The 19,634-nt window shown below is 40.2% G+C and overlaps 1 protein-coding gene across 5 annotated transcripts in view; it reads left to right on the top strand.

The window, feature by feature from the left end:
* The window catches only part of AGR2 (anterior gradient 2, protein disulphide isomerase family member), a 44,062-nt gene extending 24,922 nt beyond the window's left edge, over positions 1–19,140 (top strand). For 3 of the 5 annotated variants that reach the window (XM_036120249.2, XM_078059338.1, XM_036120248.2), the window contains 8 exons: positions 486–577; positions 11,211–11,356; positions 11,605–11,668; positions 11,783–11,835; positions 13,210–13,283; positions 14,891–14,954; positions 17,295–17,378; positions 18,853–19,140. In XM_036120249.2, the coding sequence (XP_035976142.1) occupies positions 11,218–11,356; positions 11,605–11,668; positions 11,783–11,835; positions 13,210–13,283; positions 14,891–14,954; positions 17,295–17,378; positions 18,853–18,902 (528 nt within the window). In that variant the 5' untranslated portion in view covers positions 486–577; positions 11,211–11,217 and the 3' untranslated portion in view covers positions 18,903–19,140. Of the gene's footprint in view, positions 1–485; positions 578–8,573; positions 8,679–11,210; positions 11,357–11,604; positions 11,669–11,782; positions 11,836–13,209; positions 13,284–14,890; positions 14,955–17,294; positions 17,379–18,852 lie in introns of those variants that run through there. The other 2 variants (XM_036120244.2, XM_036120246.2) reach the window with 2 other exon arrangements.
* Positions 19,141–19,634: the final 494 nt, after the last annotated feature.

Genomic DNA, 19,634 nt, shown 5'->3' with positions numbered 1-19,634 from the left:
TAATAGTAATTCTAGCATTTTAAACAAAATGACCTGAATGATTCCATATGAAAACCTCCTTATAGTATATCTGCATTTCGTGCCCTGGAGACACTCAAAATCCCTTAAACTATTTTTACAGCCTCAGGAAATTGACCAAGTTCATCAAATGGCTTAACATTTATAGTAATTAATTGGTAGGAGTTCTTTTACTTAAAGATTTTCATTTGCCAATCCAATATAAAATAAGAATAGTAGAAAACTGGTTTAAGTGTAATTAAGACACACTTCTAAAATTACAGCCTAAATATTCACTGAATTAGAACCCATTTTTTCCCATTGTGCAGAGTCTAAAAGGCTATAAATAATGAACAAATGTGATATTTTCCTATAAGGACAGATTAGAAAAAATGCAATGTGGTGAACACCACAAAACTTAGGCTTGAAATGATGACGAGGTCTTAAAGAAATCTGGAAGAAAGTAAATGTTCTCTGTTTGCTTTCAGGGCTGACTTATTGCTGAGGACTATGAGAATAAAGTTATTACAGAATGAGTCACCCGGAAAACACAGCAAATAGAAGAATGCTGAGAACACGAGTACGTGTTATTCTTTCATTGGTACTTAACTTTAAGGACAAAACATAAAAATTTGATACTGCAAAGTGTTCCAAAAAGATTAATTTGTGAAAGCAATAAGTAATTGCATTTTTTTTTAAGATTTTATTTATTTATTTGGCAGAGAGAGAGAGCACAAGCAGGGGGAGTGGGAGAGGGAGAAGCAGGCTTCCCGCTGAGCAGGGAGCCAGATGTGGGGCTTGATTCCAGGACCCCAGGATCATGACCTGAGCCGAAGGCAGACCCTCAACTGACTGAGCCACCCAGACTCCTCTGCATTTCTTTAAATAACCATTAGAGAAGGTTTTTTTTTTTTAAACTCAAAATTATCCAAACTCAGATTTTGAAACCAATTCTTCCATTTGGAGAAACAATATAACAGAATTAATTGGTATGTAAAAGACACACAAACACACTCAAGGCAAATTTAGAATCATAGATCACAAAGGATTATTTTGATCTTCCAAGAAAGATCAAATATATTCACAATTATACATTCAATTGTATGCACAAAAAATACTGAGGGTTTGGAAAGTTATTTATTCCTATACTAATTGACAGATGAGAAAATTATAAGCATAATAGTACTTCTTTTTTGAGCCCACTTGCTTAATAGTAATGAGTGTTTTCTGCTGGAGGTGAAAATATTAAAATTTACAAGTTTTTTGCTTGTTAAAGAAAACTTCGCCAACTTTGAAGTATTATATCATATGATAGAGTATACCATGTGTTTTATTTACCAAGCTACTATTGATATGTAACGTTTTTGTTGTTTCCATACTACGCTGGGGTTCATTTACCACTGTCCCTTACAAAACACCTGCCACGTCAGTGCACAGACAGCCGGATAATAAGAGAGAAAACTCTAGTCGTGACCACACAACGATGTGCTTGTTCACTTTGGATAAGAAAGTAATGATATAATAGTTTTTGAAGGAGGAAAGCTTGAAAAATTCCCAGAAGAAATTTCCTAGAACTGAAGTCAAAGTAAATGTATCTCAGAAGGCAGGATTAGGCTTTTAAAAAGTCACTTGCCTAAGGAGGAATGACAGCTTCAGACGACATCTCTGCTTGTTCAGGGCCTCACCCTCAGAACTGTATTTGTCATGTAACAATATTGACTCTAGGGTCAGACTCCAACTGCTAAGGACACGTCTCCTTAATGTATTTGAACTCCGTCTTTCACATACGGCTAAAGAAGTTACTAGATTCAAATTTATATATTTTTAAATTATCCCTGTTTCCAGCCTATCCAAACTTTTTTTTATTACTTTTTATGTCTTCTTCCCTATAAGGCACATCCCTACCATGATCTAAAAGGATTTCTGAATGTGGACCTTTATTCAGGTAAAACAAGAGACTCTAATTATGAGACTAGGATTCCTTCCAGTTGAGTACAAGGTATAACATTGCTGATAACCAGGAAGAAATGTTAGACTGTGCTATAAAACAAGTATAGAGAGCTAAATGCAAAAGTCTAAAGCTGTGGGCTCCTTGAGATGCTAATAGACATATGAACACTTGAACAAGAGTGTTTAAGCTGGGGTGTACGGGTTCCTCAAAGGAGGAACGTGTGTGAGCATTTTTCCTACAGAGAACATTGATAGATTTCATCATCTAGACCATATGAATAATTGTCCAAATCATACTACTTCTGAGAGTAAAAGGGGCTATTTTTAATTACTATACTCAGCAACAGGCCTAAAATGAGACTTTTCTGGACAAACTGGGACAAAGAATCACTGTATTCATGATCCAAGAAGATAATACACTACTCTAGCAGAGAATTTGGCTTTTCAATATTTCAACCCATGCCATTCATGAATTTTGATTTAAGGCAATTAATTTTATGCAATCAGATGTCTTCTTCAAGTGTCTGGCTACAAATCAGACAGCTCGGGAAACCATTTGAATGCTTAAAAGCCTGTGGGTGCCCTTCTCCGGCCCCCCTAAACTGTCTCACCTGCGTTTCATGCCTGTTGTTGACTCGAGCTTGTGGGTCCTGCTACACTTGGATTCAGGGCATGGCACTATCCTGGATGTCCTCAGACTTTTCTGACTGCTTCTTATTGTGCTTTACAAGCACTTTTTTCTCACCTTCCTAAATGGACGAGTATTACCAAGGCTCCATGCTGAGCTGTCTGCTCTATACTTTCCCTTGAGAAACACATCCAATCGTACAACTTTAAATATAACATGTCAATGACTACTTTGCAGCCTTTGATGCGTAACATAGTCCCAGACTTTAGACCGAGGAAACTTTGTCCCTGTGAGAGGTAAATCTGCTCTTTGCTGGCCCCTGGAAGGAATGGAAATAAGACTAAAACTGATGAAGTTCCTCAGATCTTATTATTCCTCAGCTCAGGATTAAGACTTCTATGTGTGAAGCCGAAGAATAAGTTTTGAAAGTATTGGGATAACCTTCATGTGTTTGTTATTTAAGTGTTTGTAAGATATAAGAAAAGCTGATATTTTAAAGAATCTGAATATTAGTCTGTGGCTCATTAAAAATAAACTAAAATTAGAATCTTAATTTGAAAGATATATTTGACTCTTTGTGAGCAATATTTAAAAGGTTCATAGAACTGAAATTAAGATCCAGTAATTTCTATTTCTGATATTTACAAGAATTGCTAAAGTGCTTAGAAAGGTTTTCCTAATTATGTCTACAAATCTGCCCTGTTGGGCATTTTAAAAGTTTAAGAGAATTAGATATATTGGTATTAAATTTGTAAATTGTAGTTAAAAGTATTTGGGGGAGCCCCATTAGCAAAGTTTGTTAAAGAGGTTATTGATCCACTGAATTTAAATCTATTGACTTAGAAAAATCAATTTGTGATCATTTAATTGAATCTATTGAAGTCACATAGGTTAAATTTAATCTGGTAAATTTAATCTACTGAAATTAATTCTTAAACCATTAGATTTAGGAAAAGCTAGGCTTTAAATTTTTACCTTTAATACACTGAATAGCAGTTAAACCCCACAAAGTGGGAAACAATTATTTTTATATGCAAAAGCCCCCATCAAACATCAAGATAAACTAAACCAGCAATCAACTCATCCTGTATGTCAAAACACTAATGCTGTATGTCTATTTTCTGTAAGCTAGAGTTTAGGGAAAGCATATTCATTCAGCAGCCTGGTCTGCAGTTAGATAAATATTTTTGAAAAGCCTCCGTTAGAGGCGAAGTCCTTGAGAACAAGAAGCTATTCTCCTTTTCCTCTACATAAAGCTCATCATTATTCCGTTTGGGGGAGGGAAGGTTAACAGTTGCTTACAGGTTTATCTCTTCCTGACATCAGAAGGCAGCTTGGTAGACAGGAAGGAATATTGGATTAATTATCAGCAATTATGGGGGCTCTCGGTCATCTCTCCACTCATCAGTTTTGTGTCGTTGGGTCAACTATGTCCACACATCTGAATTTATTTTCCTTATTCTTTAAAAGAATCCGTGTCTGGTGAGGTTGTTATGATAACAAATTCATTTTTCCAACAGTGTGTGTTGAAAGTCTAAGCCTCATGATAGGCTATAATCAAAGAGGAATCAAAGATTCTGCTGTCAGGGAGTTCACCAACTTAATATTACATAATGGAGTTAATGGACTGAGACCTAAACGATTGTGACCCAGAGAAGCCAGTTATACGTTCTGTAACAGTAACTAATATTTCTGAACCCTTACTATATGCTATGTACCATTCAAAGCCCTTTACCTCGGTTATTTTATATAGTCTTCCACAGATGATAGAAAGCAGGTTTTGCTATCTATCCCCACTTTACAAGTGAGATGACTAAAGTACAGAGAGTTTAAGTGATCTGCAGGGGTTATTAGAGAATGCAATAATCATAAAGCTGGATTTGAACTCAAACCACTCTGAATCTACAACTGGCCTTCTTTACCTCTGCAGGACACTTCCTCTTAAGGGTGAAATCTAAACTTATAATGACATCCAAGGATACAGGCACATAGCCTCAAAACTCCTTTCTGAACCTATTGTTTATGCGTTACCCAGATAGATCTCACTCTGGTAGACTAGTCCCATTAAATATCCAACAAATAAACAAACAAACAAAAATATCTAACAAACATATTTTGCAAATTCTTTATCATTTTCTCCATCTGGAGATCTTGCTTTCCGCTATCACTGTAAACATTCTGGCGGATAACAATCTCTACCTTCTCTTTAAAATAACAACAGCTGATATCTATATCAATTACTTGTCCCTTATCGCATGATATTCTCACATGGATGGTTAATTTTTAGTGAGTTTCTATCTTCATTTTTCAGTCAGATCATAAGTAACCCTAGGGCAGGGACAATGCCTTCAACTTCTTTGGGTTTTCCCATGACATGGCTTACTGCCCTAAATGACAATTTTCTGTGTATATGTCTGGCTACCTCAATGACTGATAATTTCTTATTCACCTTTATATCTTTAGTGCCTGGCATACTATTTGCTACACAAATAGTTTCAATGACTATTTGGTGAGGAAACAAAAGAATGTATGAATAAATGAAATAGTCAAGTGCCCAGTGCCTACTGGATATTCAATAATTGCTAGTTATTGTTGTAAGTCTCCAAATTCTGCTGAAAAATAGAAAATAATCTACTTTAAAATCTGCTTTAATATACACCTCTAAAAGTATGATGACATAAATGTATAAAACACAAACCTATAGCCTGCACTTAATTAACCTATTGTTAAGGTCGTTGGTACTACGTGTAGTTTCACTTGCCAAACATTATCTTATATATCACATTACCAAATCCTACTTGGGGAATCAAAATGTTTATTTATTGGGGCACCTGGGTGGCTCAGTCGGTTAAGCATCTCCCTTTTGATCTCAGCTCAGGTGTTGATCTCAGAGTCATGAGTTCAAGCCCCACGTCAGGCTCCACACTAGGTGTGGAGTCTATTTAAAAAAATAAAATAATTTGTTAACAGCAGATTTTTACAGTATTTGGCAAATCTGAAAGACTGATTACATGATGTCACTGTTAAAAATAATGATGGTTGAGGGGTGGCTCTGTTGTTCAGCACCTGCCTTCAGCTCGGGTCATGATCCCAGGGTCCTGGGATCGAGCCCCACATCTCCTGCTCTGCGGAGAGCCTGCTTCTCCCTCTCCCACTCCCCCTGCTCGTGTTCCTGCTCTCGCTATCTCTCTCTCTGTCAAATAAATAAACAAAATCTTAAAAAAAAAGTTTTAAAAGTAATGACGTATGATAACATATAAGAAAAACTTGCGCCATCTACAAAACCCTCGTCGCTTCACACCCAGACAGCTACGTATGCTGAAGACACCACAATCATCACGATGTGTGTAAGGTGTGTGCTAATAATTACTTCCTCCTTGTCGTACCTTAGTCACTACGACAGACACTGGGTATTTAATGACACGAGATCAGGCACAGGAATACAGTTGAATAATTATGATACCATTATAATGAATTATAACAAACGCAAGATGTCTTTAATTACCAAGAGTACAGGCTGAGTTGTCCCCTCAAAATTCACATGTTGAAATCATAACCCCCAGCACCTCAGAATATGACCATATTTGGAGATAGGGTCTTTAGAGATGTAATTAAGGTAAAATAAGTCATTAGGACGGCCCCTAATCCAAGATAACTGGTGCCCTTAGAAGAAGAATTTAGGACACAGGTACAGAAGGAAGGCCATGAGAATATGTAGGAAGAAGACGGCATTGAGGAGCCCAGGAGAGGCCTCAGAAGAAATCAAATTCGCCAGTATCTTGATCTCAGCCTTCCAATCTCCAGAACTGTGAGAAAATGAATTTCTGTTGTCTAAGCCACCCACTCTGTGGTACTTTGTTCCAGCACATCTAGCAAACTAATAAAACCAGGTACTTTCTCATTTCTTAATTCATTAAAATCTCATTTAGTACTCAAAACAGTTATATACCGTTAACACCATCCCCGCTTCATAGAAAAGAAAACCGAAGTTTCAGAGAAGTTAAGTGGTATCTCTGCTTGTCTGGTGAGCATGCACCAGGATGCAGGATTCAGATTGAAATCTTGTGACCCCAAATCCTGCCCACTTTCCACTCTGAGCAGGTGATGGACTAGAGGACCCCTGGGCTTTGGTCCCAGCAATGCTCTAAAGGAGTCGTGGGGATCTTCAGTGTCATTAGCTTTTTAACATTTTTGTTTTTTCATCTGCACAGTTGAGGGGGTTGAATTGAATATTCTACGGGCTGAATAGACTAAGGGTTTATATAAAAGCCTTTGCAGTTTTAAAGTTCAGCTCAAATCATTGTCTTCAAACTTTTTTTTTTTTTTAAGATTTATTTATCTATTTGAGAGAGACAGAGAGAGTGCACGATGCGTGCAAGAAGGGGAGGGACAGAGGGAGAGAGAGAGAATCTCAAGTAGACTCCCCACTGAGTGTGGAGCCCCATGTGGGGCTATCCCACAACCCTGAGATCATGACCTGAGCAGAAATCAAGAGTCGGAAGCTCAACCGACTGAGCCAACCAGTCTTCGGTCAAACTTCTAAAGAAATTACCTCTGTAAACTCATTTGGAAGTGAAAGAAAATTCACTATTTTGCCCATGGGAATTTTGGCTTTATCAAAAAATATTTATACTTGAGGGGCCCCTGGGTGGCTCAGTTGGTTAAGCGTCTGCCTTCGGCTCAGGTCATGATCCCAGGGTTCTAGGATCGAGTCCCACATGGGGCTCCCTGCTCAGCGGGGGCCTGCTTCTTCCTCTCCCTCTGCGGCTTCCACTGCTTGTGCTCTCCTGCTCTCTCGTTCTGTCAAATCAATAAAAAAAATATATATATATATTGGGGCGCCTGGGTGGCTCAGTCGTTAAGCGTCTGCCTTCGGCTCAGGTCATGATCCCGGGGTCCTGGGATCGAGCCCCACATCAGGCTCCCTGCTCAGCGGGAAGCCTGCTTCTCCCTCTCCCACTCCCCCTGCTTGTGTTCCCTCTCTCGCTGTATCTCTCACTGTCAAATAAATAAAAATCTTTAAATAAAAAAAAAAAATATATATATATATATATATATGTATATACTTGAAAATGTTTTGAAATATTATGATCTTAACTCATTTTAAAAAGTTATTTTTATAGGGTTTGTATCCCATTAGTTAATTTTCTATTGCTAAAGATTTACCCCTTCTGAGCTTTAAGGATTGCGTATAGCTTCATGAACAAAACTCAGGATTGAAATTTTTTATAGAAAATCAGTCTTAAAATCTTTAGTGAATAATTGCATAATCTTGAGTGAAATAAACTAGTTGCAGACCTTAGTTTCTAGGTCTGAAAAATGAGGTAAATTACTCTCTACAGGTCTTGTAGGAAAGTTTGCCCTTAAATGAGAGAATACCTGTGAATTACTTTTGAACTTTTTCGAGGGAAGTTGCTACATATATTCAACTACAATGTAATTAATAAAAACTCATAGTATTAGGTATCTTTTTTCAATAACTTCCTCAGCTTTGAAATACTTTGTGAATACTTGATTTGTAATTTCTTCATAGCCATTGTGAATGTACATTTTGTTTGTCAGGAAGAGGAAATGTATGGTGGAAAATAATTTGTACTACAATGGAGGGTAGCAGGTCAGGTGACTGGAGGAGTTAGAATTGTGAATCATCTCTTGTGTGTTCTCAACTACATAAAAGCAATCTGCCCAAGGGGGAGGGGAAAAAAATCTACAACCACACACTCCATCCAATCATATAAAGACAAATCAGCCTTCAGGCAAATCAAATGTCTTCATTTAAAGTTTACCTGGATTTGGCACTCTGCCCATCTTTCCAAATCTCTTAACAATATACTTTCACAAACAGTTAAAAACATGCATACTGAAAAACATATCCTTCGCAATGTTATTTTTAAAAACAAGGAACTCTTCAGCCCAGGGAAGATCACTGCTGGGGAAAAGGAAAGCTCCTTTCTGAGTTTGCAACATGTAAATACGGGATTAGTGGGTGGGATTGAGGTGTGCTCTGAGCATAAATAGAGGCTCGGGCTGAGCCAGCACAGTAGGAGGCTTGGACCGCACTGAGGCCGGCTGGCTCACACGGACAGGTGGGTGGGGAAATCAGGTAAGGCTCCGCAGGGCACTCGCTCTGATCACTTTGTAAAGTTGCAGGAATCAACAGAGAGAGAAGTGCAAGGTAGTTCCCAGGGGTTTGGAGGGGAAATAATGGAATTTCCATCAAAGGCTTACTGGGGCCTTTGTTTGGCCGGAGCTGGTAGAGGGCTGCATTCCTGAGCTGTTTCAAGGTAAGCTCTCTCCCTCTAGAAACAAGAGGCTTAAGCGTGGGTGAGCTCTAACCGTGTTCAGGCCTGGGACAGGGCCCAGCGTCTTCTGTCACGTCACCGTGCACTTCTCACCATCAACTGCTCTGCTTCTCACCCACTGGCTAGAGCACAGGCCCACAGGCCTGGCAAATCTCTGCTCAGACTGCCCGCTAGGAGCTGCAATTCACAATATTACTGCACATCAGAAAACACAGTTCTCTTTCTCCATCTGCTGTAAAGATACTCTTGTTACATCTTCAGTCTTGAAATTCATGGGATGGGCTCTAAGAGGAGAGATCTGGCTGCTTTCCTGAAGCATTTATGAACAGGGATCCTGAAACCTCCTGCAAGTTCATTCCCTGCTAAAGATAAGCAGACATACAGTGACCAGTAAAAAGGGGCGGTTCCATAGAGTGTCTGTGTGTGTGCGCACGTGTGCATCCAAATTCTATCTCCCATGGTTAGCGTTCTGTTTTGAGGTGGTTTAGGCAGGACCCTTGCAGAGCTGAGTCCGAGTCCACTTATTATGAAAACCTGATAGAATGAATCTCAGAAAGTGAGCCTACAGCAGTGTATTTATCCAGCAGGAGTGGCGTTAGGCTTCAGTGAGTCATCCTGCCATAAACACATGCATTAGGTCAGTAGTTCCAACCGGTGAGCTGCGGAGCGATGACAAGGGGGCATACAGCAAGAACCGTCGATGAGCCAAATAGATAAAATGCTTCACCCGGGGGTCACGATTTTTTCTGATATAAAGAGATGCTGTTGCTATAAATAAAATACAAAGTCAAATGTTTGTTGATAAATTCCAAGTAGTTATTTGCCATGATATGTTTCTGAATCAATTCATATTTTAAAGGTACAATTATGCTCACATCCAAGTTCCTGTTCTGTTTTTTCTCCTCTATGTTAAAAAGAAATCTTTGTACTAAGAAGGCTGGGAATTGCTGACCTAGAGTACACATTCTTATCCGAGTAGAGAATGAAGAAAGTGTATCTTTGCTTTTTGTTTATGTCTTTTTTGAGTAAGACATTTTGTGGCCACATACTATGATTTGGATAGATGATAACTGGTCGGCTGAAGCCAAGGCATCATCGGAATTGGGTAGCTTCAAACGCTTTTTTTAAAAACAGCTAACGCTTAGCAAAGATTCCCACTCAAGCTATCAAAACGTAAGAAACTCACCCCCCTTAAAAATACTAAGCATTGACAGCCCATCCTGCTTCCTTTGCAAGTTTATGGAGACCTACACCCATATTAGCGTGGTATTTGTGAAGCAACTTCAGTCTTTGTCTTTCCTGGAATCCCATCTCTAATTCTGCACGTGAGAGATAACCACAGTGATTTACTAGCGCAACTCTCCTAGTTAGTGCACTCTCCCACTCACTCATCGATCTTATCTAACTGGTCCCTTTCCTGTCTACAGGCCTCTGCCTTGTAGTATTGTAACTTTCCTGAAGAATCAACTGTGAAATACTGGAAGGGAAAAAAAAAAATTAACAAAGAGACACACACGGGTTTGGTTTCTCTGTGTCCTAAGCCCCACAGAATATTTTTGTGCCCAAAAATACATGCCCACGATCACCTACCGATAACAAGCCCATGGAGAGAGTCAGAGAATTGTTTCAGTGGAATGAACTTGCATGGGCAGATTTTCGTCACCTCAGAACTAATAAATGGAATTTGAGTAAATGTTACACTAGGGAGAGAGTTAGCTGGGTATAAGTTTTCAGTTAAGTGACAAAGTTGGCAGTTTGAATTTAAATAAGGATTCGTTTTACTTAGATCTTGTTCTTTAATGGCAACATCCCCATTTTAACAGAAGGCTAAAGAAGTATGTGTGTTTAGGGGAATTGTTTCAAGAGGGGAAAATGGGAGCCAGCACTGCAAACTGGCAAGATCCGGAGGACTCGGTTCTGTACCCATCTCCTGAGAAATGGAGGAGGTAACCCCTAAGGTGCCTTCCAGTAGTAAAATTTCTGAAATATAAAATTTAAATGTAAATTCCCTTAACTGTAAGAGTATATACATTTATTTTCATAAATATATCTATATACCTATTTCTATACTGTAGGTTTCTATGGAGAGCTCCATCAGTATATTTATATCTACATGGGTCTGTATCTGTTGATAGAGACAAAAGTCAGTAGATATTCACACTAGCACTCTCAGGAAAATTCTGCGCAAGGGAGTTTCTCATACCAGCGGCATGTTTTCAGTCTCAACTAAGCGTCGATTCCTTTGTATCCCAGGGTTGTGATACAGTCCGAAGGCTGTGAAGGCTGCTAATTCCCTTTTGTTTTACTGATATTTTCCTTGTTTTCCGTATCAGATTTGCCATGGAGAAGATCTCGGTGTCAGCATTCTTGCTCCTTGTCGCCCTCTCTTACACTCTGGCCAAAGATATCACAGCAAAATCAGGGGCTAAGAAAGACACCAAGGACTCTGGACCCAAACTGCCCCAGACCCTCTCCAGAGGTACGAGTCAGCTTTTGGTCGCCTTTCAGTGCCACTTCATTGAGAAGCTGAGGCTTGTGTGCCAAAAATATTCTTGAACGTGTTTCTTCTAAATGTATCAAAGTTTATCATTAATTCTACTTTCTTTAGAGGGTTTTGCATTCGATTAGTATCTAGTATATATTTATCCCAGTCTTTACCATTGCTTTTCAACAGCTTTAGTCTGAAATTGTAATAGCTTTTAAATATACTGGTTCCTTTTGTTCTAGGTTGGGGTGATCAACTCATCTGGACTCAGACCTACGAAGAAGCTTTATACAAATGCAAGACAAGGTAAAGACGAGGGTCACAGAGTTCTCTTAAAGCTCCCAGGAGCACCCTCTAGTGATATGTAGCTTTATATAAAATCTTACTAATTAAAAATTACCCCATCTCTGTCTCTTACAGCAACAAGCCCTTAATGATTATTCATCACTTGGATGAATGCCCACACAGTCAAGGTAATTTATTCTTCTAAATATAATTTCCTTTATAGGCTTTTAGCTTTAGGGACAAGGTTCAGGTCACTCATCTTTTTATCCTTAGCGCCTAGCACAGTTAAATAAAACAGAATATCTTATGTAATAAAACATATTTTAAAGTAAATTCAAATATTTCCATACTTTGTGTTAACCAGTGGTGCACATTTTGAAAGAAAAAAAAAACTCTAGGATCCATCCTTGACTTCTTGCTTTCTCTTGTATCTTGTATCTACTACATCAGCAAATACCACTGCTTTACCTTCCAAATATATCCAGAAGCCAGCCCCAGCTTGATGGGTGTGTAAGCTGTGCAGTCACACAAGGCCCTGGAAGTTTCCTATGCTGGATTTAAAACTCTGCTTGTTGCTGTCTTAAAAATTCGTAGTAATTTTTGAGTAAGGGGCTCCATAATTTTGTTTTCTCCTGGGCTCCATATATCATGTAGGTCCTGCCCAAATCCAGCCACTTCCTATTGACTCATTTCTACCGCCCTGATCCAAGCCAAGATCACATCTTGTCTAGACTATTTTAACAGCCACCTAACTGATCACCGTGCACTTAGCTCTCCATACCGAACCAGAGTGAGGCTGTTAAACATAAATCAGACCCTTTCACTCATGTGCTCAAGTGGCTTCTTATTACAAGTAAATGAAATCTAAATTCCTGATCATGGCCTACAAGGCTGGACATAATCTGGCCCCTGGCTATCTTTGCGTTCTTACCATTCTGCCCTTGTTTTTTCTCTACTCCATCTAGCCTGGCCTTTGCATTTTTCCTCCTCCTGAGACCTAAGCTCATTCCTGCCTTAGGGCTATTGCTCTCGCAGCCTCCTCTGCCTAGCATGACAGATCCCCAAAATCTTCAAATGGATCATTCTCTCCTTTAATGTCACCTCCTCTGAGAGCTCTACCTTGAACATTCTAGGGCTCTTAAACCTCTTGCCTTGCTTTATTTTCTTTTAAAGTGCACATCTCCAGCTGAAGTTATTAGATAATCTGTTTACTTGTTTATGGTCTGTTTCCCACATAAGCATTTGAGCTTTAGGAAGACAGCACATTACCTTTCTTTCTTCTTCTTCTTATTTTTTTTTTTTTTCATGAAGCCGGTTGTACCACATGATAATCACTCAGTAAATATGGATTGAAAAAAAAAAGGACAAATGAATGAATGAGTGAATGAGTGAATGGCAAGCAGCAAAGGTAGTCAATGGCCTAGGTATTACTTCACTACTCATTTGCTAAAAAGGCAAAGTTGGATATTACATTAAAAATACAGTTCAGCTTAAAATATGAGAGAGCAATGGCGTCAGTCAGCGAGGAGATGTATACTTACCGATTCTTCTGTTTATTCTAGCTTTAAAGAAAGTGTTTGCTGAAAATAAAGAAATCCAGAAATTGGCAGAGCAGTTTGTCCTCCTCAATCTAGTTGTAAGTTCACTTTTCATCATCACTGACATTTCTCCATGGCTCATTATTTGAAATGGATGATTCGTTTTTCCTATGCCTGTTAGTCACGCTGCACTGACTGGGGTCTGTTCCAGAGACCTCATCTCACAGATTACGGAGGAAAAAGATATTTTACTAATAATCTATCTTGCATGGCTGTGCTTTTATTTAGTAATTGACGATTTTAGGCTGTCTCAAAAATAGCCTCTGTGGTCAGGTTTTTCTCAGTTGCTGTAAAAATTGGAAGGCTTTTGTCCTTGCAGATCTCTTCCTGTGCCCTTTTCCCTAAATTCCTGGTGCTCTACACCTCTTCTTAGACCTCGGCTTCTCTCTCCCTGCACCCCTTCTTAGTCCTTGGCTCCTCTCTCCCCAGGAGTGACAGTTTCCCGGGCTGTCTAAAGCAAATCAGTGGCCCAGCTTTTGCATTATTAGCTTAAACTCAACGTGTTCAACATTGAATTTATCACTTGGTGCAGGATTTTCCAACAGCTCTCCGTTCTTTATTCCATGTTTCACTGAAAGTTTCATTCGAGATTGCGCTCTCCTACTCACCTCCAGCAGTCAAGAAACCGTGTGGTTCTAACTTCTAAATATTCTTGCTGTAGGTCACTTCCCTATCAAGTGAGGACCACTGTTTAATGTAAGAATTTCTCTCTTTGCCTAGTTTACTACAGTATTACTAAGTGGCTCCCTGCCTACAAAATAAATCCCAGCTAATCCCACGTGGCCATCAGGGGACTGACTCTAAAAACCACACTGGGATCATGGTACTTCGAAATCCCTCCAGTGGTTCTGATCTATTCATGAACACACGCAAACACTGGCACGGTGTGCAAGACCTCTCACGAGCCGGCCCCGGAAGCAGCTCTCTAGCATCTTCTCTCATCACTGCCTCGTGCGTCTTCTTTCAATCCTCCCAAAACACATGGTCCTCCCAGAAAGTGCCGTGCCTTTCCTCTACCTTTGTGCAATCTCTCCTCACTGCCTGGAGTAACCTTGTTTTCCATGTACCTGACTCTTACTCATTTTTTTAAGACTCCTCCCCACCCACTTCAGAGAGTCTTAGTCGACCTTGCATAGAGGGTTAAATGCCCTGTTCTGGTCACCCACGGCACCTTCGCGTCCTCCTTCATAACACCGCACCAACTGGATCCTCAGTGTTCATTTTCTTACCTGTGTCTCTCAACTGACGTGCATTCCTTAAAGATGAGTGCCATAAGCCTATTTGTTTCTGTAATTTCTCCAAAAATGACTTGGTTTTTTTCACTGTTCTATTTCCTCCCATCTCATCCAAGACGTCTTCCCCAAATGCCATAACTCCCTCCATAGTCTCCCTTCTTGAACTTTTTTGCTCTTTATCATGTTCATTCAGCTCTCTACCTCAGGTTCTGTATTATGGTTGGCTCTCTTGTTTATTATTTCATGTGTGTAGCTTGCCCCTCATCTGTATTATAAACTCTCTGTGGAAGAGATGTGCCTTACAGTATCTCGAGACGCCTCCCCCAGTAATGGACAGATTTCTGTATTAACAAGTTTGACAATACCTCAAGAATAGACAAACTAAAAGCTGTCTTTTCTTTTAATCTTAGTATGAAACAACTGACAAACACCTTTCTCCTGATGGCCAATATGTCCCCAGGATCATGTTTGTTGGTAAGTAAAAATGACAATGAGATTAAGCACACTGATAATTGCCCAAGCGCTGTGATATCTCGTCTTCCGACACCCCCTCCCTCATCTGCCACTCCATCATGGCCAATGCCATTGCCACGGCCTAGCAAGGGGTAGAACATTCCTTTACATTTCTCCACATTTCTTCATTAGCGAGTTCAAGCTTCCACTTATTTCCACGTTTGTTTCTCATCTACTAAAGTAAACTTATCATGTCCTGTCACAAATACATCAGAGAAGGAAGCACCCTGTTAACTATTTAAATGTATTGCCCATTTTCCTGAATACATCAGGCCAGTAAATTCTTATTTTTCATCAGGCAAACTTCCAATTTGTATGTTGGATTTTTCTTTCTGACATTTTTTGTAATTATTTGTGGGCAAGTTAGGAATATGGCTGGCAGAAAAGAAATCAGAGGAGCCATGCTTCTTCCAGCCACTGCTATTTTTCATGCACTGTTCCCTCTGCTGGAAGGCTTTTCCTGCTTCCCCCATGCACCTGCCCATGACCTAGTCATCACTGTCATTCCCTGAGCTGGCACAATCGCCATTATGTGCTCTTGTGGCACCGTGCTCCTCTCAATAGTCACTCTTTTCTCAGATACAATTTTGTATTTATTGGGTGATTGTTTAGTATCTCTTTTCCCCCATAGGGGGAAATATGCAGCTCTTTGTGGCTGGGACTGTGTCTGTTTCTTCTGACCATCATATTTTCAGCGTGACCCTGTGGTAGGCTGGCAATAAATATTCGTTAAATGATTGGACACATGAATTGAGATTGACTTTGAGCCAAGTCATACTGATTTAAGGACAATGAATAAATAAATCCATCACATGGTAGAGCTCACCTGATCAAGTGGTGCACCTGTGTGATCCATCCAAGTTCACACTAAATGCACAGAACAGGGGAGAAGAACAAGTGAAGGATCAAAAGGAGGAAGGCTGAACTCGAGCTAATTTTATAGATTCAGTTATGTTCGGATTTAGAAAATCTACAACGTTTAAATTGGGACTTTATAGGTCATCCAGTGACACTCTGTGCAGGAGTTCTTTTCATAGGATTTATTCCCGTCTAAGGGCATTTGAACCCACATTCAATTCCTTCCAAAAGAACCAACTCCAGCTCAGGAGTGTAGACGCTGACTACAGATTAGAATCACCTAGAAGATTTTAAAAAATCAAGCTGCCGGGGCCACACCTCAAAGCAATTAAATCAGCATCTTACCGGGATGGGAGGCAGGAGGCATTTCTTGAAGCTCTGGAGGTGGTTCCAGGTCTGCAGCCCGCTGCAGGGGCAGCTCTGTGAGCCCACGGCTGCCTGTTCCAAAAGCTTTTCGTATGTTAATTTATTACAAAGAGTCGACCCTGCGTTTGTATCCTCCGCACGCAGCAGAAGTATAATAGGTTTTAAGTCTTTGTTGAACAAATAAATGTCTGCTTTTTGTAATTAACGTCAGTGGGGCCCATTCCAACATTCTGACATGACAGATTGTCCACTCAAGTACCAGTGGCCGGCCGTGCATACGAGCCACTGGTTCTCCCGTGCCGCCTCCATCTGATTTTCAGGACGTGCACCTCAGGCCCCTTCAAGCCTCCCTGACAAGGCAAGGTTTCTAGGCCTGTGTAGATCCTAGTACCTCCCTTGTCGATACGCCTTATTTTCAAAATGCCTTCTTTTCTCATTAGTTGATAGCTTCAAATTAAATATAAAACATGGAAAAATGGATTTAAACCTCTAGGGATGTAGGTATGCATAAGGGAAGACTCCTAAATCTTTATTTTTTAAATGCAGCTAGATATCAATAGAGTGAAAAATAGAGAGGGCCCTACATGCTTATTTGACCTTTGCCACTCATACGGGTTTGCGTTCTTTTACTCATTAAAAACAACCTTGGGTTTTAAAAACTAGCATTGGATGGGGGTTTCTAATTATCTAGGTTGCTCTTGGTAACACACTGAGATTACAACATGAGCATTTCAGAAGTTTAAAATAGTTCTTTAGTAGAGAATGCCAGTGTTTTCACCAAAGCACCCAACACCCCCCTGCCGGGATGTCTTCTTCTGTCTTTAGGTTGCTATAGATAGGACAGCAGGGTTCATAACCTTTCCCACAAATAGCATTGCGCAGCTGTCGAGGGCTCCGGGCCCTGCTTTGGGGACTGGCAGCCACAGGCCCGGTTGCAGAGGAGACGGACTAGAACTCCACGAGGCGGGTCGCACGCTGTGTTCCTTTCCCTGGCCATGGACAAGTAGGTGGGCTTCCTCATGCAACAGAGCTTACTTGGAAACATCGACTCCATTCTTGTTTGCTTTTTCTTTGTAGACCCATCCCTGACAGTTAGAGCTGACATCACCGGAAGATACTCGAATCGTCTCTATGCTTATGAACCTTCAGATGTAGCTCTACGTAAGTGTCACCTCCTGTGAACATGTCTATTGCTGTTGCACTAAGAGTAGAGTCCATGATGAGGAGGGAGAAACCTGGGCTCAGACACACAGAGACTCAGTTTGACACTGACTAGCCTTGTGTCCCTCAAGCAGATCATATTCACTGTGGTCTCATTCATTCATTCATTCATTTATTTATTTTAAGATTTTATTTATTTATCTGACAGAGAGAGACACGGCAAGAGAGGGAACACAAGCAGGGGGAGTGGGAGAGGGAGAAGCAGGCTCCCCACTGAGCCAGGAGCCAGACGTGGGGCTCGATCCCAGGACCCTGGGATCATGACCTGAGCCGAAGGCAGATGCTTAACAACTGAGCCACCCAGGTGCCCCATCACTGTGGTCTCATTTATTTAAATCTCAATGAAAGATTCTTTAGATTGGATATCTTTTTCTCTAGAAGGATTTTATGACCATATTACCTGCTTTTCGATGTTTCCTTAGGCGCCCTCTCATACAAAGTCCTACCACAGAATCAAGGGCAATAGTAACTGTGCTATTACACCAGTACTAGGAATCTGCATGCCCTAAATACTTTTTCCAAATAATGAAAGTGAAATAACGTAGTTCAGTGTGTTGATGTTGAGTTTAAGTTCAGTTTTAAAGATCAGTAGGAAAGACGGTTCCCAGGACTTGGCAAGATACTCACTTTCCCTGGAGTTGCCATAAAATGGAAAGAAAAAAAAAAAGTTAGGAAACTCAGGGCAGACAAAGCACCTCAATAGGAGACTGTACCTAGGTGTGACATCGAATTAGTCCTTCTGGGAAGACAAATGGGTTTTGTCCTAAGAGCCAATCCTGCTCAATGACTAGTTCTAGAGCTGCCTGGAACTGTACTGCCCAATATGTGAGCTATGAGCTCCATGTAGCTCTTTAACATTACATTAATGAAAAGTTAAAATTCAATTCCTCAGGCACACTAACCACAGTTTAAGTACTCAACGCACAGGCACTGAATATTTTTGATCATCACAGAAATACCTACTGAGTGGCACTGACCTAGAACAGCATGCTGGGGAAAAGACCTGAGGCTGCATCTCGGCCGCAGCAAAGATTATCATGGTCCATTAGCGAGCGATGCCTCCAGTGGGTGCGGGAGGACCAGGGAAGTACATGCCAAGTACTGGCCATTCTCGAGATAATGGCATATTTCTTAGTACGACTTTGGACTCCTTAAAGGCATGTATCCTGCACAGGTAATATCACAGTACTTTGTAGAAAAGGCATGTGATAAATATTGGAAGAGAACTGGATTGTAGTAAAACCATGTCACATACTTCTAGAAAAAAAAGTCTCACAAAATTACCAACTATTCACCCTATCATGAAATAGCACCCCATTCAACAATGAATAAAGTACCCAAATTTAGGGGTTTACTAGAGCTATCAATATAATTTCTGGTGGCATCTTGACTGTGGCAACTTTTTCCCCATTAGTGCTTGACAACATGAAGAAAGCTCTCAAGTTGCTGAAGACTGAATTGTAGAGAAAAAACGTCTGCAAGCTTTTCCCTCTGTGTCCGGCCCTGAGACCTAGAACCAGAGGAGATGCTAGAAGACACTGCAGAATGCAGGCACACTGATGGACATGCTGATTGGATTATGGTTATTGTTACAACAGCTATTTTTTTAAAATCTGGTTTCAAGTATACATGCATGAAAACAATATTGCATACTACCAGAGTAAGCCATGCTTTTTTTAAAAAAAAAAATAAATAAATCCTTTTGGGGGTGTTCAGACTGTTATTTTTCCTCCAACTTAGTCCTTCAGAGAAAACCTATTTAGTTCATTCACCAAATTAGGACTTCTGGACACACGAAATATTCAAAGAGGAGAAAAACTGACTTAACTGGAGCAATGAAGACCAAAGACAGTCCAAGTTAACACATCACTATACAGTTTCTCACTGGGTGACTAGTAGTAGACATGAGCTTAGTCAATATAAGTATCAAAAAAGAATATGTGTTAGTGTAAAAGAATATGTAGAAAGGCACCCCAAGAAGATCAGCTACCTCCTTGAAGACAACCGCTCCCCACCCAGGCCAGAAACTCCCATGTACACACTTTACTTCAAGAATTCAATTTTAGTTGGATTTTGCACAATTGAACCCTCTCAGAGAAAGTCTCTGACAGATAGCTTTCTCCATCAGAGCCCTAATCTTGTGAAAAGGTCAAAGAATATCTGTACCCATGAACATACCCTAAAGAAAGCCTAAGA

This window comes from Halichoerus grypus, chromosome 12 (assembly GCF_964656455.1).
Source record: "Halichoerus grypus chromosome 12, mHalGry1.hap1.1, whole genome shotgun sequence".
NCBI lineage: Eukaryota > Metazoa > Chordata > Mammalia > Carnivora > Phocidae > Halichoerus > Halichoerus grypus.
This window is presented reverse-complemented; position numbering and strand designations above follow the sequence as displayed.